At 51.0% G+C, this 22,441-nt stretch overlaps 2 protein-coding genes across 49 annotated transcripts in view; both read right to left on the bottom strand.

Moving 5' to 3' along the window:
• RAP1GAP (RAP1 GTPase activating protein) overlaps positions 1–9,051 on the bottom strand; it is a 73,296-nt gene extending 64,245 nt beyond the window's left edge. For 15 of the 39 annotated variants that reach the window (XR_010147791.1, XR_010147796.1, XR_010147800.1 and 12 more), the window contains exons 1-2: positions 8,908–9,011; positions 4,862–4,968 (exon numbers count right to left, since the gene is read on the bottom strand). The gene's annotated coding sequence lies outside the window, so the exon portion shown is untranslated. Of the gene's footprint in view, positions 1–4,861; positions 4,969–8,907 lie in introns of all 39 variants that reach the window. The other 24 variants (XR_001718539.4, XM_016955877.4, XM_016955883.4 and 21 more) reach the window with 6 other exon arrangements.
• A 9,217-nt stretch (positions 9,052–18,268) lies between these two features.
• The window catches only part of USP48 (ubiquitin specific peptidase 48), a 107,581-nt gene continuing 103,408 nt past the window's right edge, over positions 18,269–22,441 (bottom strand). For 4 of the 10 annotated variants that reach the window (XM_001163789.7, XM_009450272.4, XM_063784922.1 and 1 more), the window contains 2 exons: positions 20,491–20,517; positions 18,904–19,117 (listed from right to left, as the gene is read on the bottom strand). In XM_001163789.7, coding sequence (XP_001163789.1) covers positions 19,095–19,117; positions 20,491–20,517 — 50 coding nt within the window. In that variant the 3' untranslated portion in view covers positions 18,904–19,094. Of the gene's footprint in view, positions 19,118–20,490; positions 20,518–22,441 lie in introns of all 10 variants that reach the window. The other 6 variants (XM_009450256.5, XM_063784920.1, XM_063784909.1 and 3 more) reach the window with 3 other exon arrangements.

The raw sequence follows: 22,441 nt of genomic DNA, 5'->3' as shown, positions 1-22,441 counted from the left end.
TCGCTCTGTCACCCAGGCTGGAGTGCAATGGCACGATCTTGGCTCACTGCAACCTCTGCCTCCAGGGTTCAAGCGATTCTCTCGCTTCAGCCTCCTGAGTAGCCGGGACTACAGGCACCCGCCACCATGCCCGGCTGACTTTTGTATTTTTAGTAGAGATGGGGTTTCACCATTTTGGCCAGGCTGGTCTTCAACTCCCAACCTCAAGTAGTCCTCCCGCCTCAGCCTCCCAAAGTGCCAGGATTACAGGGAAGAGCCACTGCACCCAGCCCCGACTCAGTCTTGAGCTGTGACCGTCAGCCTTAGTTTCCAATCTGGAAAATGGAGATGATACTAGCTCTTAGCTCACAGGGTGATGGCGTGTTAAACAAGGTGATGCACACAGACACCTTAGCATGGTGCCTTGTGCTCACGAACGGCTTGCACGGTGGTGGCTGTTAACACTGTTGCCAGTAGGGTCTTCTTTGGGATACACAAAGCCCAGGAGCCCTAGCTGAGTCATGCCTTCATTTACCCCAAGGGTAAATCAGGTGGGCAGGAGAAGCAGAGGAAGAGGCTGCAAATGTAGTCGAGCTGAGCTGGGGACAGGAGGAGGAGGGAGATGGCTGGGGTGCGGTGGCTCATGCTTGTAATAATCCCAGCACTTTGAGAGACTGAGGCAGGTGGATCGCCTGAGGTCAGGAGTTCGAGAACAGCCTGGCCAATATGGCAAAACTCCATCTCTAGTAAAAATACAAAAATTAGCTGGGCGTGGTGGTGCATGCCTGTAGTCCTGGCTACTCAGCAGGCTGAGGCACAAGAATCGCTTGAATCCAGGAGGCCGAGGTTGCACTGAGCTGAGATCGCACCACTGCACTCCAGTCTGGGCAACAGAGCAAGACTCTGTCTCAAAAAAAAAAAAAAAAAAAAAAAAAGGAGGGAGACGCAGCCATTCTTGGTGGAGGCAGAGAGCTTAGCAGTGTCTGAGACTCCCTGCCTCATGACCTAATCTCTGACCCTCAACCCTGATCAGCTCTATAGTCTCCTTGTTTTAGTGAGCACTCCATAAATGTTCAATGAATGAATGATGGCCTACGTTGACTATGAACATAAAGAAACAGAAAGTCAACTTTAGTCCTATCATAATATATATAAGGCCTGTCATCAGTATGGGTTTGGAATCACATGGACCTGTGCTTAAATTCCTGCTCTGCCACTTCCTGGCTTGTGACTTTGGTCCATTTTCATAACCTCTCAAAGCCTCAGCTTCTTCATCTGTAAAAGAGGATGGCAATGATAATAAAAGTACTTACCGCATAGGATTGTTCTTAGGATTCAGTGTAAACTGCTCACCCCTGGCACACAGTAGGCACACAATAAATGGAGACTGTCTTTAGTACTATTACTGGACATGTGCAAGGACAGCTGTGAGCTGAGCCAGGAAATCTGTGTTCTAAGCCTAGTGCCACCAATGGCTCACAGTGTGACTGTGGGCAGCTCCCCAGTTTTCTTCTCTGAATAATGAGGCCCCTCCAAGGGCCCTTCTCAATCTGATTTTCTGGGGCAGCATAGCCCCCATGTGCATGGTGGGCAGAGAAGTCTCTTGGAAACAGCTCTGCCCACCAGTCTGTCTCTTCCAGACCACGCCACTGAAGGGCGTGGTGTTCCCATGACAGGGAGGAGGCAGGCATCACTGGGAATCTCAGAACCTCATCTGATACCTGCCCTGGCCCCATACAGACCTCTCAGGACCAGCCCCACTCCAATGCAGGGTGCAGCCCCAGAGCCACGTCACATAGGTGCTGGGTCTCAGAAGGAAGAGACCTGTACCAAGGTCAACTGCGTGCCCCTAGGTCCATCTCCTTGCCTCTATGAACCTCAGTTTCCTCACCCACAAAATGTGGATGAATCTTGCTGGCCCCAAGGGCTCCGGCACACTCAGCAGCAACCCAGATGTGAAAGTCCTTTGTGAATTGCTCCCATCAGGCATAATCATGATAATTACTATCTGTAAAACGAGGGGGTTGGACCAGCTGATCTCTGTGGGCTCCTTCCCAGCTCTGAAGCTGGGGATTTCTTGGGTTTCCAAGCTGGGAATTTACACAGACGTAGGGGGCCAGGAGAAGTCAGGGTCTGTGGGACTGTGTGTCCACAGGAACCCCTGAAAAGTTGTCCCCATTCATCCTTTTCCCCCAAGCCAGCCTGGGGCACTGGGCCCCGGGGATAGGCCATGGGGAGGGGGAGCTGGAAGCTTTAGGGCCTGGAAGCTTCAGGGCCAAGTCCTGCAGGTGTGAGCCTCCAAGTCTCAGCCCCACCCCTGCTCCTGCCCCTGCCCAGAATTGCTCCCATTACCCAGAGCACAGATTCTGTATGGCGCCCTCCCCAACCCCTTCTCATTCTGCATGCAGTACACAGAAATGGCTAAAAGTAGAGTCACACAACCCTCAATTCAAATCTCAGCCCCAGCCACTCACCAGCTGGGTGACCTGGGGCAGGCTATTTAACCTCTCTGAGCCCTTGAGGGTTGCTAAGAGGATTAAATGAGATAGATCCATGAAAAGTGCTTACATAGGGCCCAGCACACTGCAAGTGCTCAATGAATGCCCCCACCTGCATCCAATTGCTCAGGCCCCATCATGCCTCCCCCCATCCAGAATCTTCCTAGAATTCCTGAGCTAGCTGCCCACTTCCCGCCCTGACTGCCATTGGGTGGGCCCAGCATTGTAGAGTTTGGGCAGGACCCAGGCTTCTCTGCCCTTCGGAGGACTACAGAGCCCACACCTCTCCAGCCAGGGAGGGCTGTGGGCTTTGGGGACTTGGACAGGTGAGGTCTTTGTCCCAGCGGCTCTGCCCAGTCCTGTTTCTAGAGGCAGGGAGCCCTGGGAGAGGGGCTGTAAGGGCAACCCTCTATCCCTGGCAGAGCTCCCACACCTCAAGTGAAAGGCAAGTGGTGAATGAGGCAAGGCTAGAGTCTTCAGTCCCATGGCATCCTGAGCCTGCTGCCCGGGTGGGCACAGTGCCTACAGCAGTCTGCCAGCAGGTGGATGGCCTCTCTCTGGACCTCCAACACAGGGGAAGACGCAAGAGGCTGGTGATGGTGACATCAGCTCAGGCCTTGTCCTGGCAGCCTCTCGAGGGTCCCTGACGCTGCCAACTTTTGAGCAAGAAGAATCAGGGCTGCCCTGGCAGTTCTGGCACCGAGCTTGCAGGCAGGAAGAAGTTCCCAAGGTCACCCTCCATCAGCCACCTCCACCCTACCCCTCGAGCCCTGAGTCAAGGAGTGGGGCCTTGGAGAGGGCTGTCCTCTGAGCAGGGTACTGGGGTGGCTTTCCCTCGCAGAACTGGGGCCCAGAGTTCAGGAGCCAAGCAGAGGGCTGGACCCAACTGCCCCACCTCCACCTTCCCTCTGCTGCCCCCACAGCCTGGCTGCGGCAGACACATGGCTCCCGTGGCCTTGAGAAGATCACAGCCTCTGAGGTGGCTCAGGCATCTGATCCTCACCCACTGCCCCCAAACCCCAGCCTTGCCAGCAGATCCACCGTCTCAGGGGAGTCTGAGGAACAGGTACTGTAGTTTCAAGAAATACTGCAATTCCCCCAGAGATACAACAACACACTTGAGGCTCACACAACACAGTCACCAGCTTCAACTCATGGGAGCTGTACTGCAAAGACAGAAACTACATCCTCCCATTCCACAGATGGAAAGGGAGGCTCAAAGAGGCCGGGCGGCTTGCCTGAGCTCACCCAGCTAGTGGGGTGGGGCCAGAAGCGGAACACAAGGTTCCTGACTTCCTGAACCAATGACAGCCCCCGGCTCTCCAGCTCTCATAGCAACCTAGATCCCGGGTGGCTTGGTGCCTTGATCCTCTTGCCTGCCCCTGGGATGGAAGAGGCTGGAATCCTCTCCTTTGCACACTGGGAGAAAATGAGGTCCAGGGAAACAGGCGAGGGGGCCATCCTTACACAGCAGTGGCAGGGCAGAGAACTATGCCAGGTGGTTCCTCATTCCAGGCTAGTGGGCTCAGCCTGCCCCTCCCGTGTATCCCGCATTGATTTGGGGGAAATGCAGACTCCTCGGCCTGCCATTCAAGGCCCTTAATAGACTGACCCCGATTTGTCCCTACCCACACCTTCCATGAATCCAACCCAGTGTCCACATTGCCACCCCCCGCCCTTGCCCACACCGTAGCTGGTCTCGCCTCCAGGAGCGCCTCCACTTCTCCTCTTGCTGTGCAACTGGTAATTCTACTACTAACATTATCACTTACTGAACACCTAATATGTGCCAGGCAAGGACTCCTCAAGGAGGAAACTTACCCAGCTCACCTGGTGATAGCCATGCCAACTACCTTGGAAATGCGAAGTTACGGAAAAAATTCTCACTACTCTCAAAACACTGAAGAAAAGGCTTATTATTTTTTTTTTCTGGCTGTAGAGAAGTATTTGATGTTTTTAGAAAAGATTTTTCTCCAGATTTGTCTGTGTTTGCTTTTCCTTCAGTGTGTCTCTCTGTGTTTCTCTGAGTGCAGCTTTATATTTTTCAAAGCAGTTCCCAGCCAGTATGTCTGGCCTCGCAAACAACATCCCCAGGGAGGCAGGCAAATAAAAGCTCGTCATTCCCGTTCTAGGGAGAAAGAAATGAGGCACAGAGAAGGCAGGTGATTTTTCCAAAGTCACACAGCAGAGACTGGATTTGGCATTCTGAGGACTCCCAATCTATGTCCTTTTAGACCCAGCAGAATGCCTAGGATAAGCTGGGCACTGCCCTCAGTGTTTGCTTGCATTCACCTTCTTATCCCTTGAAACATACTCATCAGGCAGGTGCTATGATTCCCACTTCCTAGATCAAGAAACAGACTCAGAGGGAGAGAGGAACTCACCAGAAGTTGTACGGCTGCTCAGTGGCAATGTCAGAATTCGAACTTGGGTCTGCTTCCTCCGAATGGGGGTCCGAGGGAGGGTGGCCTCGGTTGGCAGAGGTATTAACCTGTAGAGTGGGCAAGTCACTTTCTCTCTTTGAGCCTCACCTCCTCATGTGACACATAGCACCGGGCTGTGGCAGTGACCGCAGGACCCAGCTCATCTCTGTGCCCCAGTGCCTGTCACAGTCCCTGGGATCCACTACATGCTCATTAAATGCTTAGTGAGTAGGCACACGAGGCTGCTCCCGTTGTGCTGGTGCAAAGCAGGAGTATCATGTTTTGCTTCCTTTCTTGCAGTAGGAAAGGCTGGAATCCCAGTGGGACCTTTCTGTTTTGGGGTGTCTCCCCACCAGCACTCCTCTGCCTCTTTTCCCTTCTTCCTCTCTGAGTCACCACCTGCCTGACAGTGCTGGTCTTTAGCCCTAAATATAGAGCACATTTTGAGGCATAAGATGTCCACAAATGTGAGCAACATAGCTGCAGCCCACTGCCCTTGGGTACCCTCCTCCTGGGCTGACCCCAGGGTGGCCACCCCAAGAAGCCCTGAGACTGGCGACCTCTGCTTGGCCCTAGTGTGGATCCAGAGGCTGCACTCTGCAGGAAGTCCTCAGCCTGGGGCCCCATGGGCCCCCACTGCCACCAGAGCCCAACTTCCTTTCCTTATTGGCACAGGGCTGCCACCTCACACCTCTGACTTTCCTCATCCCCCAGCCAGGCTGAGCTGCCTCCCAGAGCTGGAGCTGGGCCCAGAGAGGGAAAATGACTTGTCCGGGCCACACAGCCAGCAAGAGGCAGGGCCAGGCTTGGACAGGGAATCAGCACTCTGGCAGGCTTGGTGTGAGTGCCGAGGCAGCGTGGTGGAGCTGGGAGCCCCTCACGGCTCCCCATCTAGCATGTCTGCCCTGGAGGCCTCATCTAAGCCCACAGAAGCACCTCTCCATAGCGCCAGTCTCTCAGAGGCACAGGGTGCCAGGGCCAGCCTGGCAGATGTCCTGGCATGCAAGGAGGTGAGCAGAGAGTGCTGAGGGCTCCCTTCCCTTCACACCAGCTGGCCCCCAGCCTTGCTGGGAGGACAAAGCAGAAACTGGGGCCTGGTAATGCCTCTAGCAAAAGTGGAAAGGAAAGGGAACCCCAGAGCCGCTTGGAGCCTGCGCTGGGGCCTGTCGTGTCTTGGGAAGGACCTGCAGAACAACACCTTCAGAGACAGCAAAGGAGCAGCCTGGGGAGAGGCTCCCGTGGCAACCCGCTGGGTGTGTACACAGAGGGGAGGCAGGAGAGGAGGGTCCACTGAGTGGGAAGCACCAGGCAGTTTCCCAGGATTCTTGGGGCCAGTCAAGCTGGGTCCACATGAATCAGAAAAGAGGGAGGAAGGGGAGGCTTTGCTGGGGACGGTCGGGGGCCTCCACTCCCACCCCGGGTGATGAAGCATTCACATCCCACACGCAGGAAGCTGATGTAATTCATGCGTGTGTGCACCCATGATGGCCTGGGTGTGGGTGGGTGCATGTGCGTGTCTGCCAGGTTCATTTTTAAGGGCGTAGGGCATCCTCGTGTTCTTCCTGCATGCGCGTGTACCATGTGTGCACCCTGGAGGAGATAATGGAGGCAGACGACAGAAGACGAGGGCTTCTGAAGAGGCTCTTCTCCTTGCTGACAACCTCCGTCTCTCTGTGTGTACACACATGCCAGCATCTGGATGGTGTGACTCTCAGTGTTTGTGTGTCAGGCAGAGTCGGGGGCAGGGGTCTTGGCCTGGGTGTGCCCGTGTGTTCCTGTGTCTGGGTCTCAGGGTATCTGTCAGTCTAACTGTATTTGCGTTTGTGTCTGGCCGTGCTCAGGTCTCGGTTGTTTGCACAGCACGTGCAGCTGCTCAGCAGCCTCTGACAGCCAGGACAAAGGCCTCTGCAGACAGATGGCAGCATGGAGGACAGATCTGCCCGAGGAGTCCTCAAAGGGCCTCTTGGCCCCAGAACTTGACAGCAGGGCAGGGGCAGGGCCAGGTGAGAGGGAGGTGGAGGCCCTGCTGTGGGAGCCTGAGGCCTAAGTGGCAGAGACCTCTCTCCCTGCTGCCCTCCAAGAGGCCAAAGGAAGAATCCTTCTTGTCTCCTAAGGGTGGAGGGTAGTTAGAGCCAGGAGAGGGGCCTCCTGAGACCCCTGCCAGGCAGGCACCTTGGGAAGAAGAGAAGAGGAGAGGGCTTTGCCCAAGGAAGCTGGGAAGGTCCCAGGGTGAAAGCACCATTATGGTGCTCCATGGGACAACCCTCCCTCCATGGGAAGGGGTGGCAAGGCAAGCCTAGGACTCTGGACCCTCTCCTCAACATGACCCAGCTTCCAGCCACAGGCACCCTCCCCTCCTGGCAGCAAAGGGGAGCAGGTCCACATGGACCACTCCACCACGGCGTTTACCCTTCCTCCACTCCACCGCTGTGATCTGCTCCCATCAAGAGTCAGAGTACCACGATTCTAGACCTCACTGAAGGTGACTAGGTGACCTCAGGCAGTTCATTTAGCCTCTCCGAGCCTCAGTTTCCTCACCTGTGCAATGGCGGCTTCAGCCCCTGCCCTGAAATATTGCTGTGAAGGGGGAAATTGCTCGTGCCACCTGAGGATTAATCATTACCCTGGAACCCTTCCCAAGGCCATCAAGGAACACGCACCCCTTGCCAGACCTTCCAGCTGCTGGGGGCTCTCAGAGTGAGGCTGAGGTCATGGAGAAGGGAATGGGGGGCCCCCATGGCCAGCTGGACCTGACCACTACCTCCCCACTCAGCCACAGCCCTCAGGGCCCTGTGCCAGTCCAGAAGCCCATTCAGGGACACCTTTGGCCAATGTTCTGTTTCATCTGCGAGGCAACCTTCCCCAGTGCCCCAACCATAGCGTTTTCCCCCAAACACCCTCAGGAAGCAGGGACCACTACCTGTGCAGGCGGGGCCAGGAGCCTCCTGAGAGCCTCATATGGGGAGGAAGTGGTACCATCTCACCCCCATTGCCTTTCTCTCCTACTTCCACCTGGCCAGCTTCCCTCAGTGCCCCTCCTGCCTCAGTGCCCCTTCCCTCAGTGTCCTTCCTGCCTGCCGCCCCAGGGGCCTGACCTCTGACTTGGCAGGGAGGGGAATGGAGCCCCGGGACAGAGGCCAATGAGCCCTGAGAGCAGTGGATGTTCTTCCTGACCCCACCACCAGGCCTGTGCTATGACCCCAACAAGGACTCCGAGGGCATGCACAGGCTGGGGTCTGTTATGGTAGGGAGGGGGCCGCTCACCTCCGGAGACTGTGTGTGTGTGCAGGTGTGTGTACACAAGGTTTCTTCCCCAAGCCCAGGCGCCCCGCAGCTGGCACCAAACCCTGCAGGGCACGGAAACCGCCCCGTGAATTTCCACCGAGTCCTCAGATCCTGCCGAGCCAGGGGAGGCGACGAGGGGGCGCCCAACTTCGTGACGCGTGTGCCCCGCTCTGCCGCGGGGGTCAGGGACAGGGGAATGCGTCCTGTCTCTGGGGATGCAAGGACATCACCGCCCTCCCCGCTCAGGGTCGTTGATCTGAGGCCCCCACTTCCCTCCTCTGAGGACAGGAGCGCCCCCCTCTGGGGGGCGCTAGGGCTTGGGCCCCTCCCCAGGGATGGAGGAAACGCGCCCACTTCCCACAGTCCCTCCTCTAAATCCCAGGCGCCCCCACCTCGAGGTGGGCGGAAAACTGGACTCCCCACCCACCCAGGGGGGTGGGACCAAAGCCCCCTGGCCGCGGCCTGGACCAAGTCCCGCAGGCTGGGGGTTCAGCCGGCTCAGTCCAGGCCTCCCCCGACTTCTCCAGCTGCTGTCAAGACCGGGCTGCGCGAGCCCAGCTGCGCCCACCCCTCGCCCCTGGAGACCCGGGTCCCCCACGCGTTCGCCCCCACCCTCCGTCCCCGCCCGCCCGCGCGGGGTCTTCACTGCGGGCCGACGGGAGTCTGGACACCTCTGTCCCCTTCCCCTTTCCAGGGCCGCAGCCCTGGCGGGGCGCACTCACCCACGGGCCTGGGCCGGGGGCGTCCTGGGCTCGGCACTCTGGTGCCCGCGGCCGCCGCTGCAGCTCTGCTCAGACGCGGCCGGCGCTCGCCGCCGCCGCAGTTCGGGGAGGGGGACGTCACATGACCGCGGAGCGCTCCTTCCCCGGCGCCGCTCCCCACTCACTGCGGAGCCCAAGCCGCGGGCGCGGGAGCGGCGGGGAGGCCCCCGCCCTGCCGCCCCGCCCCGCCGCAGGTCCTGGAGGAGGGTTCTCGGTGCCCCCATTTTACAGGTGGGGAAACTGAGGACCAGAGAGGGGCAGGGACTGGCTCAAGGTTACACAGCTAGACAGTGGCAGAACCTGGGCAACAGCCCAGCTGTCCAGGCAACAGCTCATGCTCCAAGGGGACTGGGACAACTTCTGGATCAAGCGGAGACGTCGGGATAGGTGGGGCCCACGGCCCCCATGGGCTCCGCTTGTCTGCAGGCGCGGGAGGAAGGCGCACAGGCTTCGCTGGGCGAGAAAGCTGCTGCGCCCTGGCTGACGCCCTCCTCACCCGGGCGCTCGCTCGGTGCGCTTCCTGGCAGAGGCCACGCGGTTGACCCTCGCCAGCCCATTCGCGGCTCTCGGACTTTGTCTCTGGACTGGGCAGCTCGCCCCCGCCCCAGCCTAACCCGGGCCCAGGGCGGGTGTGGGGAGGGGAGCCACAGGCTACGGAGAAGTGGAAGGGAGGCACCCGGAAGAGAGTGGGATCAGAACAAGAGTGAAAACCCAGGCAGGGAGGGGGCGGCAGAGATCACCTCAGCCTGACTTCCAAGGCCCAGGGAGAGTTAGAGACTTGCCCAAGGTCCACAGCAAGTGAGCGGCCTGCCCCCTCGAGTCCCTTCTTTGATGGTCAACAGAGCCTGAGGCTCCTGTGCCCCACTCCCCACCAAGGGGGAGCCCTCACCCACACCTCTTTCTGTTCTCCACTGAGCTCCCTCCCCGGGGAACAGCCCACATGAAGCAAAGAAACACGCAGTGGGTCTGCAAGGCCAGAACTGGGGACAACGGGTGAGGGGTATGGTTGGTGGCTCCAAGGTCATGAACTCGTCACAGAACCCTCGTGTTCCAGGGGGATCTCTGAGATCTCTGGATCTCACCCCAATGTTCTAAGAACTGGGAAAACAGGCTGCAAAAGGTACAAAGACAGACCTCTTTCTCAACCATTTCGCATTGGTGGGTCAAGCCGACAGGGCCCTCCAAGGTCAACAAGTCCAATAGGCCCACTTGACAGATAATATTTAGGGAGGGGAAAGTCCAAGACATACTCAATATATTTCTTGAGCATCTACTGTGTGCTTAAAACCACAACTGTTACTTCCAGCTCCCACTATTTTCCCGGCCACATGGGCTGCATTTCACAAAAGAAAAGATCCGAGGTTTTCAGCAACCCTTACATCAGCCTCTGGAGGATCTGAGACATGCAAGCCTCCGGGTTTTCAGTCCCATAGGGGCTGGGGACCAGGGCCATGTTTCCCGGTCAAGACTCTAATCCCCGTGGAGAAAAGGTGAGTAAGGGGGAACAGCAGGAAATGCCCCACCCTCTTCCCACGCATCCACCCACCTGTGAAAGGGCAGAGGGGAAGGTAGATCAGGCACTTGTTCTTTTCAGTCCTCTGTGTCGATTTCTCCCTCCAGCAAGCTTCCCTAGCTGTATGTGGGAAAGAGACCCCAGCCCAGGGGGGTTTCTCAAACTTCTAAGAGTGCAGGAGCGGTCTGTAGACTCAGATTCAGATTCAGTGGGCCTGGAGCCTGAGCTCCTGCATTCATAATGAAGCTTTGTGGCTGCAGACATCCTGAGCAGCACTGGTAGTACAAGGCAAGTTGTCAGGGCAGGAGGAAGACTCCTGAAGTATCACGTGCTCACTCACAGACCACCCGACCCGGGGGGCCCTTTGATCTCCTGCCTAGGAATACACCAGGACTATATAGTTGGCTCAAACACTGTAATAAAAAGGCAAGAAGTTGAATGAGGCTGGCCGAGGCGCTTCTGGGGATGATGGGGAAGGGACTGTGGGGCATAGCAACTGCCCTAGACAGGTATGTCCTGCAGGGCTCTGGTCCTGGGAGATGCTTGGTGAAATACATCCTATTTAGGAAATGCCAGCAGAATGCCTATAGACCTTCAAGGGCAGCATGTACTGGGGCTGGCTCATCTTCAGCAGGGGCGGGGCTCACAGATCTCAGAAGTACATGGATTCCAGGATCCTTTTAAGCACCATATCTCTACCCATCCTCTCGCTTTTTTATGCATCGCTCCCTGAATTCAATTCTGAGCACAATCTTCATGCTTCTTGCTTCCCTAACTCCTGTTCCAAAAGGGCCCCTTTCTCCTCCATGCTTTAAGACAGAGACCCTCAATTCTGGCCAGGCATTGCTGATGGTACATCCCAGAGTGCTGAGTGGAGACAAAGGTGTCCCACCTGAGCTGGAGGGAGGGGGCAGATAGAGGCACCGGAGATGCAGAAATGCAGCAAGCCAAGGGGTACAGCTGTGTGACCTCTTCATGGTCCCATAACCTTCTGGAGTCTGGACCTGCAGACTCCAAGGTCCTTAAGAGCTCAAGAGCCTATTAGCCTGGGGGTACTGAATGTCCCCGACCCTGGCTGAGCAGACCAAAGAACGAAGTCTCTTCTATGCCAGGCGTCTCTATTTCTTCTTTATAATCAAGGAGCTTTTCAATTACAGCATTTTCCCCTTCACAGAAAACCTCCCTCAATGCAAGAGGCTTATAATCTCCCATGTGTCCTGGGGGGCACCATTCTGAGACTGTCAGGGCCCCTGGCGAGGAGGCAGCACGTGCCGTAGGGGGCTGGGCACAGAGCTTGGCATGGAGCCTAGCTACTGAGGGGGAAGATTGGACAAAGGCCCCGGAGCTTTGCTTTCCCTGTCCTATTTCAATCCAAACCACTCAGGACTGACCACTCACGCATGGCTGCCTCTGGGCACAAGCCTTGTCTCAGACACTTAATACATTGCGACCCAGCCACCATCTCTGTGCTCCCGATCACTGAGAAATGAAAGCTGGCTTTAAAAATCTGGCATCCAAAAAGGCTGGAGAACGAAAACATGGGTGGCACCACGGTAAACTCCAAATAATGCATGAGACTGCAGGTGAGGGAGGGGGGAAGAGTCCTAAAATGGGAATGATGCCTCTTGGAAATAACTCCCCATCTCTGCCCGCCCACTCCTTCCCAGTCAGATCAAATGGGAGAAAAACTGAGATAGGAACTGCCCACCAGAGCAAGTAGGGGAAGAAAACCCCAAAGCAGCAAGTCCTCAAGGTGTGCTGTCCACAGAGCCGCAGGTAAGGTCTAGGAAAGGCCGGCAAGGAGGGTGGGCTTCAGGGGCGGCTTGGAGCAGAGGACAGTTCCACTCTAACCACAGGAAGGCAGGATGAAGAGTGGCAGTCGGCGCCAGGGCACACGCATCAGGGAAGGGCCAGCGGCCCCCGTCTGGGTGGGAGGCTGCCAACCTGGTGCAGCAGACATGACAGAGACTACCCCTGGGGTTAGAGGTCTTTGGATCATGAATAGTTAGGAAGTCCCTGTTTTGAGGACAAAGAAGAAAAGCCTGAAGGTGGGGACAGTACTGGTCAAACCAAAGTAGTAAAAAGAGCTCTCCCCCAAGGGGCCACGGGAAAACTTCTAACAGATTCCGAAGTAGTCATTCATTTTTCCTTACTGAGGATGTATCATGCGGGCCGCTGTGGGAATACAGTGGTAAGATGGCCAGAGCCCTGCTCTCAGGGAGCTACAACAGTCTAGCACTAATTAGGTTGGTTGATTTGTGGGGGACGGAATGGTTTTAGGTGCAGACATAAAATCCAGCCTGGCCCTAACTCTGGCTTCCAGTACAGGAAATAAACAGTATACTCTAGTTCCAGAACTCCACAGTCTAGCATGACTTGGAGCCTCCTTCATCCAGAGAACAAGTGACATGCTGTGGATGAGTGAGAAGATGCTACAAAAACTCCAGATAAACCAACCAAAGAGGCAGCTCAGAGACTAATAAAACAAGAGAAGTCCTGAGAGGTAGTCCTGTTTGGTAGCTTTCCAAATGTACTGCCTGGAGCTTCCTCAAGGGAGTAGGTGGGTGTGGGAGGAGGCCCCACTATCTACTTCCACAGAGTTCATGTTTGACAACTTCTACACATCCCACTTCCTTTCAGAGAGAACGCCGAGGCTCAAAGGGGAACAGACTTGTCCAGGATCATAAAAGGAACTGGTTGCAGTTTAGCATTCCCTTGGTTACAAAACACCAGAGCACCAGGGAAAGGAAAACCCAGATAGAATTGTGCAGAGGCCAGTGTGCCAGCAGGCAACAATCCAACCCAGGCAGTGGCTGCGTCGGCCTCCTGGCCTCCCTGGAGTGCGTGCCCCACTTCCTGTGGCTGAGGGCCTGCCTCGCCTGGCAGCACTAACGCAGATTTGGAATTCAAGCAGCCATTCCAGCTGCTGTTATAAGGCTGCCTCCCTCCCTGTCCGAGAGCAATTTCACTTCAAAGGCCCTCCAAGTCCTTGAAAGCAGGGTTTTTTTTCCCTTTTTTTTTTAAGCATGTTGGGGAGAAACAGATGATGCCCTCTATTTGAGATCAATACAGCAATTATGTTGGACAAGCTCTTAGGGCTAACTTGAGGGGGAATTCACAGCCTCATGAATGACAAGCGTGAAAGCTCATGGAATGAGAAGGACCAGCCTGCCACCCGTGTTTTGTTTGTGGGATGCAGCCCATTCCGCAGTAGGATCCCCTTCTGCAGCAACCTTGGTCTGGTCTCTGCTGGGTGAGACACAGCAGAGGCCCAATCCACTACAAGCTGGTGCAGGTCCCAATTCTAAAGTCAAACCAGGCCAGGAGCGGTGGTTCATGCCTGTAATCCCAGCACATTGGGAGGCCAAGGTGGGCAGATCACTTGAGATCAGGAGTTCGAGACCAGCCTGGTCAACATGGTGAAACCCCATCTCTACTAAAAATACAAAAATGCTGGGCGCGGTGGCTCATGCCTGTAATCCCAGCACTTTGGAAGGCCGAGGCGGGCGGATCACAAGGTCAAGAGATCAACACCATCCTGGCCTACATGGTGAAATCCCGTCTTTACTAAAAATACAAAAATTAGCTGGGCGTGGTGGCACGTGCCTGTAGTCCCAGCTACTTGGGAGGCTGAGGAAGGAGAATCGCTTGAACCCTGGAGGCGGAGGTTGCAGTGAGCCAAGATCACAGCACTGCACTCCAGCCTGGTGACAAAGCAAGACTTCACCTCAAAAAAACAACAACAACAACAACAACAACAAAACAAACAAAAAAAAACTAGCAGGGCGTGGTGGCAGGCACCTGTAATCCCAGCTACTCGGGAGGCTGAGGCACAAGAATCGCTTGGACCTAGGAGGCGGAGATTGCAGTGAGCCGAGATTGTGCCACCGGACTCCAGCCTGGGTGAGAGAACAAGACTCAGTCTCAAAAATTAAAATAAAATAAAACAAAGTTAAACTACTGTCACTTTGAAGAGGTCATACAACTCCTGGCAAGCCACAATTCTGCAACCTCCTCCTTCCTAAAATCTAGTGAGGCTCAAAGAGATATTAAACCTTACCATATGCAGAAATGTCACATGGTTAGTATCTTGTATTTATTTGATAACTGGTTCTGTCATTTGTTGGTGGAGGGGAGACGTAAGAAATACCTGTTTCGTGTACTCTACCCTTGAACGATATTATTCACTAAGTATCACCAGGTAAATAATGAAAAACGCAATTCTCAGACCAGGAAGTGACCTCTGAGCACCAGCCACAGGCCTCCGCATGGCTTTGCTTCCCAGTGCCCGCAGAGCCATGCCTCGGCAGCTCGAGACATCTGTTCCTGATGTTCTTAGCAATGACAATCAAAACAACTGAAGCTGCCCCTTTGGGGCAGAAACTGCCCATCACCGAGACATAAATCTTCAACATGCATTCTAAGCGTGTTTCAAATACCTTTCGACATGACCCTGCAAAAAAAACACCGAATTGAGAAGGCTTGCAGTTTGGCCATTGGCTTCATTATTCTTATGGGCCAGGAGAAAAGATTTATGTGACAGGATGGTCGAACACCTGTCTAGTTATCATTTTAGTTGGAAGGGCTTGAAGTAAAAGGTAGTTTCTAAAGTTCTCAGAGAAGATGCTCCAGGTAGCTTTGCTAGGTGGTTACAAGGCCTCTTTTTGAAGACTTGCAGAAGAGATTCCAACAGCATTTCCTCAGAAAGGCAACAGTTTTTCTAAATGCAAAGAAAAATACAAAGCCTTTTACCTCAATAATATTTATTACTGTTTAATCCTCTGAGTATAGTAAACAAAAATAGCAAATACTGCTATTTTGAGAGATGAAGAAATTAAGGTAAAGCAAGATTAAGTCACTTTTCTTGGTTACAAGGTAAATGGTGAAATTATCTGTAACACAGGTGGCTCAACTTCTACAACTCCACACTTTCAACACTTGCCTGTATGTTTATGTGCTATCTGGATAGCTAGCAGACTCCTTAGCCCAATTAACAGCCAGAATGGGAAAAAAAAAAAAAAAAAAAAATCCAAGGTTTGAGATATATGGGATGGAGAAGTGGTTTTGTCTGCCAATGAGACTGTCTACCTGGCACACACTACCTGACACAGAAATGTTGCTCAGGGAAATCAACAAAGTGCTACCTACCATTTTACAAATGTTTATAATTTGTACTTTAATGAAAAATAGAGGGTTCGAATAATGTTGATAAATCCCCAGCCAGTATTTCTGCCTATAGAATGTCTAGGAGATGGGTGTGTGTGTGTGTGTGTGTGTGTGTGTGTGTTTTGGGTTGGGGTGGTGATGCCAGCTTTCAGAATTAGAAATGTTGTTGACAAAACCCTGTACTCTGGGGTGGGGGTGGGAGTATGGGGCGTTATCACAGACATGCACATTTTTTTTTTGTGACAAGGTCTCACTCTGTCGCCCAAGCTGAGTGCAGTGGTGTGATCACAGCTCACCGCAGCCTCGACCTCCTGGGGTCAAGCAATTATCCTGCCTCAGCCTCCAGAGTAGCTGGGACCACCGGCATACCTGGCTAATTTTTGCTTTTTTATAGAGATGAAGTCTCACTATGTTTCTCAGGCTGGGAAAATCTTCTTAAAATGAAAACGCTGGCTTTTAATCTGCATGCACTCTGTTCGCAGTCCCCTGTTAACATTGAATGAGCTGAGGACTAAAGTACCCAAGAGAAAGGATATGATTCTGCCCCATGATTCGGTAACAGGAAAGACAGGCTTTCTTGCTCATTTCGCTTCAGCGGTTTGTTTAGACAGAGATAAATCATCCCTTGGGTTTTTAAAACAGGTTATTCAACCTGAGCATTAGATTCCAATATTAACCAGAGTCTGATGAACAGATCTATGACCACATAGACCAACCAAAAGCACATTTAAAATAACCAAAAAATTCACTATGGATTATGATCCCACAGAAATAAAGGGACACTCATATCTTTTTAATTTGGCAGGAAGGTAACAGTAATTCTAAACAATAGAGTTCATAAATACACAGAAAGATACTTACTCCCCAGGAAATGAAGACACCCAAATGCAGCCTATATTTCAGTTCGTGGTGACAATCTGTACCAGTGTAGTATGCTGAACACATTCGTTTCAGATTAAAGAATGGTCAGAAATATCAAGGGAAAAGACCCAAGCTTCATAATATCTTATACAGGAGACTGATCTAATATAAAAAAGTACACATGCACGGCATTAGAACCCCAACACAAAGAGTCTCTGAACTTTTCACAGTCCAGAAGGCAAATGGACTCCATCTATTCATAATTACAGACAAAACGAGAATTGGGCTTTAGGTCATACCCTTTACCTGTTTTTCCCTGTACCAAGTGAGAAGGGTGGCAATGCAAAACCATTCAATACAAGCATACGTTTCTTTGCAACTCTGCCTACTATGGGTGGGAGAGGCCCCAGCCCAGGGTTTCAAAGAGTACAGGAGTGGCCTGTGGATGCAGATTCCGATTCAGCGGGTCTAGGGCCTGAGCTCCTGCCTTGGTAATAAAGCTTCACAGTGTCACTGGAGCCGCTGGGCTGCAGTTACTTTCAGCAGTGCTGGCAGAACAAGGCAAGTTGTCAGAGCAGGAGGAAGATGACCCTGAGCCAAGGGCAGACTCTTGCAGCATCACCTGCTCACTCGGTGCCCACCCCACCCCTGGACAGAGATAATAAAGAAGCCAGTACTCAGAGCAGGTACCACCAGCCTGAAAGATTTACAAAAGGCTGTTATTTCGTAGCATTGCAGGAGGAAAAAATACCCAAGTAACAAATTTCAAAACTGTTATCAACAGCAAATTGGGGAAAATATATCAGATTTCTGGGGGCTGCTAACATGTTTATGTCAATCCCCAAAAAGAACCTTCTCTGGCCAACAAGCTTCTTTGTAAGGAAAAGGAAGTGGCTTCAATCAAGCATTGTGCAAACTTTTATAAAAGTCTTTACCTTGGGAAAGAAGAAGTTTGTGTTATTAGTTTTAGGCTCCTGCATTCATTTCTTTGGAGCTAATAAAACAATGAGATCTAAAAATCAGGATCCATCAGCTCAACTTCAAGTCCTTCCCCTGTGCCAACCTCAAGGCCAGAACAGCTGGTCCCTTGGTTCCGCTCCTAGGATGGTTTCTCAGGGGGCTGTGTGCAGCTCTCACCTTCCCCCATAGATAGGCTCATTAGAGACCCCCTGCCTCCTCAGGGGGCACAGACTGAAGACATTAGAAACACAGAGGGGAAACACAAACACGAAGTTAGAATTTTACCAAATGGCCGTAATTACTCTGACAAAAGGAGCTATTCAAAAGGGATGCTGCCAAGGTTATCGGGTCTCAAATCAAAATCTGCCTTCCCCACCCATGATCTGAGTTCACATTTTCATGAAAGGGGGAAAAAGCCTTGCACAAACCCAAGGCCAAGAAAAGTGTTAACAAGAGAGATGCCTAAGCTAGCATCTCAGCCACAAACTTACACATACGGACTCAACAGAGAAAACTTTTTTTTTTTTTTTTTCAAAGGAAAAACTCCAGTCTTAAGTTCAATTAAAAAAACCCCTTCAATATTCTTAAGAATATTGCTTCGGTTACGTGTTGCTAAGAATGATAATCCTGAGTTGGATGGACAGCACATCCATATACTTTTTTCCTTCTTTAAACAATGATCTAAGAGACCCTCTCAGGGCATTTTGGAATAATGCTTTCAAAAAGAGAACTGAGGTCCAAGAAACAGTGACATGGAGGACAGGAAGAACAAATTTTATAGAAACTTTGTGTTACCCAAATGTACTTCAGTCTGATTTACTCTTCTGATAGGTAGTCAGATTTTTTATTTTCAAACGTGCCAGGTACATTTCCCACTTTTGAATAACAGCAAAACCGGAAGAGGATGCTTTCACACATAATAAATGTTCTCCATCCTTTCTGAAATGCACCAAAGCAAAAAGCCTCTGAAGTCAAAACATGAGACATAATTCCTTGCTCATTGAAGGAGACATGCAGGTGCCCCCTCCTTTACCCAATACCAAGAGACAGACGGCCGGGCAGGTGTAAGGCGGGTGGCGCTGCAGCTGACATGGAGAAGAGTCTAAATCTGAAGACACGTTTCCACACTTAGGACAAGTTCTTCACTTTCATGCTTTATTGAAAGTAGAATATGAATCAAAGACAGGCATTGGTAAGCAGGTTATGTCTCTAAAATTACTTTTCGTTCAGAGCAGAATGTTGTCCCATCTACTTGATACAATCCTTTATGGACCAACGCATCTGGTATGAAACTCGAGCAAGGAAATATAACAGAACTTTATTCCCCTCCCACGACTATAAATCTCATATGTAAACATGATTTACTATTACTGCTACTAAACTTGTTCCATCTTTACTTGCCCCCTCCCACCCACCACCCCCCTTAAATATAAAATTGGAAACATTTCCTTCAAGTCTGATGTCTATCAGTGCAATCTGCTTTATTTGACATAAGGCATTTGGGACAGTCACGTTTGAATGGATTTCTGCCTTTTGGAAGGGGCATGTAATGGTTTAATTCTTAAATCCACCTTTGCTTTAATGCCCTAACATGTCAAACTCCTCTTCCCCTCTGGTCATTTCTTAGCAGTCAGCAAGTATTCAAAGATTAATGTCCAAGAAGACCAGTACCTGGGAAAAGAAACACACGTGGAGGGATAGTTGTGAACTACAGATTAAAAGTTCATGGATTCCATTTACCAAGAACACATCATCAACAGGGAGCATCAAATTTAATAAATGAACACAGCAGCACCTTGGTGTGGGAGGATAAGACAAAATACCAGCAGACTCCAGGCCCTCCGCTAAATCACATTTTTGTTGAAAGCCATGTGCTTCCTAAGTGTATCTTCACACAAACTAACCAGATTTTATTGATTCTTTCATTTAATGACCATTCTTCTTTTCTGAGAGTTTCACTCTTGTTGCCCAGGTTGGAGTGCAGTGGTGCAATCCTGGCTCACTGCAACCTTATCTCCCAGGTTCAAGCAATTCTCCTGCCTCAGCCTCCCAAGTAGCTGAGATTACAGGCGCACGCCACCATGCCCGGCTAATTTTTGTATTTTTAGTAGAGATGGGGTTTCACCATGTTGGCCAGACTGGTCTCGAACTCCTGACCTCAAGTGACCCACCCGTCTCAACCTCCCAAAGTGCTGGGATTACAGGCGTGAGCCACCGTGCCCGGCCAATGACCATTTTTCATAAAGACATTTTTTGCTTTGTTCTGACCCCATCAGGAGTCCCTTTGTAATGGTAACATGCAGACAACACAGCTGCAGCAAGAGGAAGACTTTATTTCGGCCAGTAGATTTGTCTCTCATTTGCTTTAGCAAGGAATACCTGGTATGTGATTCAAAGTCATTCCTTAGAAAATCACAACCTGCCAGGGGCTTCTGGAGTGGCCAGCAAAGAATCAAGACAGCAACAGGAAAATCCGAAAACGTCAGAGGTCTGTATTTGATAACTTCTTGAATATTATCGGTGTGCACAACTACATGGCCCAGATGTAGTACAAGCACCACCGTGTCTCCTCTTGAAGTAATAATCCAACAAATGCCTTAATGCTAAGTGATTAATTAAATCTTTTCACTGGACTTGATAAAACCTGACAAATTCTTGTGCCACTAATTCTTAATAGTTACACACAAACTGTTTTGCTCTAGGAGGGGACTTGATAGGAAGAACTGGGAAAAGGTTAAAAATAAATCTTGAAATGCCACTAGCTAATTTCCCAACCTCCCATAAAATGAGAAAGGGAAGGCCAAATGGACATCTGGCAAGAAACAGTTCTAACACAAAAGCCCCAGCTGAGGCCCCATCTGAGGCCTGAGTGTTGAAAAAGATAATGAAGAAGCTTGAGTAAGAAATGCATTTAACTAAAATTAATTTCAGTCATGAGACTCAGATTGGATTAAAATTTAAAATCAAATTATAGCCTTCGCTTTAACAGAAAATTACACGATGACTCTGACATTCATGAACAAAACATGACAAATGTAACTTACCTTTAAACCCTTCTTCTGGCATACAAACTGAAAAAAAGAAAAAAAGAATAATTCCAAATTGAAAAGATTGTCGTGACAGACAGTAATATCATTTCAATGCTTAAAGACAAAAGTTTAAAATAACTTTTGATTACCTTTGTCACCTGTAATAATCATCTTTGAAGTTACGGATGTTATTAATTTCAGAACAATCTTTGTTTCTGTTTTTATCAAAGCAATACGTATGCATCATTTAAAAAGTCAAATACTGACAGGACAAGGTTTGTAACTAGGGCACACCTAGTGCACGACTCTAGGAGTGGCCTGGGAGGAAGCCATGTAACTGACTCCTCCGGAGCTGTCTCTCTCCCCTTCCTCCTCCCATTCCCAAGTTCTGGAAGGAGTCACTTTTGACTCACACAGCAGCTTCTTCTGGTATTTAGCCTATTTCTAAATAACATGCTTTTCATAATTTTATTTACTTTTTTTTTTTGAGAGGGAGTCCAGCTCTGTCACCCAGAATGGAGTGCAGTGGCATGATCTCGGCTCACTGCAATCTCTGCTTCCTGGGTTCAAGCAATTCTCCTGCCTCAGCTTCCCAAGTAGCTGGGATTACAGGCACCCACCACCACACTTGGCTAATTTTTGTATTTGTAGTAGAGACAGGGTTTCACCACGTTGGCCAGGCTCGTCTCGAACTCTTGACCTCAAGTGATCCGCCCGCCACAGCCTCCCAAAGTGATGGGATTACAGGAGTGGGCCATCGTGCCTGGCCTACTTCATAATTTTAGATAAAAATCTAATAAATTCTTCAGTGAAGGATACAAACAGCTGTTTTACCACTTACATAGCACCTGCCCCTGACCCATCCTCCTGATGAAGTGGTGTTTGTTGTTGTTAAGCCAGTCTCCAGCACTGGCATTACTTTTTACGCCATTAATACTAGTCACAGTTGAATGCCTTGGTGCACCTTGGTTATATTTACTACATGGTATGACTTGGTCTTTCTGGGCTTGGTAACTACTGAATTACTGATGTGTTTCATTTTCTCTGTATTTATCTCCAATTCACGTGTAAATTCTTAAAGACCTGTAACCTCTTGAAGACAGTCATCATCCCTTCCACTTTTCCTTGTGGCATCCCTTCCTGAAGCTCGCATCCCACCACTCCAATATGGATCAGGTGTCTTCGCTGCCTGCTGAAGAACAGTAGTTCTGAGACTTCCCTTCACCATCTTCTAGGGCATCTTATCCTAGGCTGATCTGCTATTTACTGGGTCCACTGTTGATTCTTTCTTGATTTAATGTTTAAGAAGAAGAACACATCCTCACACAGTATCATGGCAGATGGTGCATGACAGATCAATCTTTTGAGGCCCTGAATATGTTCAAGGGGCCATCAGGTGTGAGGGTTACAGACTTATAGATTGGAACTCGCTTTCCCTCAGGATCTTGCAGGCACTGCTCTATTATCTCGTCTTCCTGACTTCATCTTGTGAATTTGACTGGCTTTCCCTCCTACTTCTAGATGCTTTCATGACCCTCTTACCCTTAGTTTTTTACTTACTATATCAAACCCAGGGTACCATCATTTTTTACATTTCCATGAACTCTCTTCTATGCTCCAAATGTTCCTTTTATATAGTTCCTCTTCCTATTGTTTGCTTTTTTTTTTGCCATTATTTATAGGTTATTTTCCAGCTTTCTTATGCTTCCTATGCTATTTCCTCGACATATCTTGGTCCCAGGCTCTCATTCCTCAACTATCTGACTGCTCATATCTACTTAAGTATGAGGTACTAAAAAGATTGCTGGGCCAGGCGCAGTGGCTCACGCCTGTAATCTCAGCACACTGGGAGGCCGAGGCAGGCGGATCATGAGGTCACGAGTTCCAGAGCAGCCTGGACAACATAGTGAAACTCTGTCCCTACTAAAAATACAAAAATTAGCTGGGCATGGTGGCAGGTGCCTGT

The sequence above is a fragment of the Pan troglodytes genome, chromosome 1, assembly GCF_028858775.2.
Source record: "Pan troglodytes isolate AG18354 chromosome 1, NHGRI_mPanTro3-v2.0_pri, whole genome shotgun sequence".
Classification (NCBI taxonomy): Eukaryota; Metazoa; Chordata; class Mammalia; order Primates; family Hominidae; genus Pan; species Pan troglodytes.
This window is presented reverse-complemented; position numbering and strand designations above follow the sequence as displayed.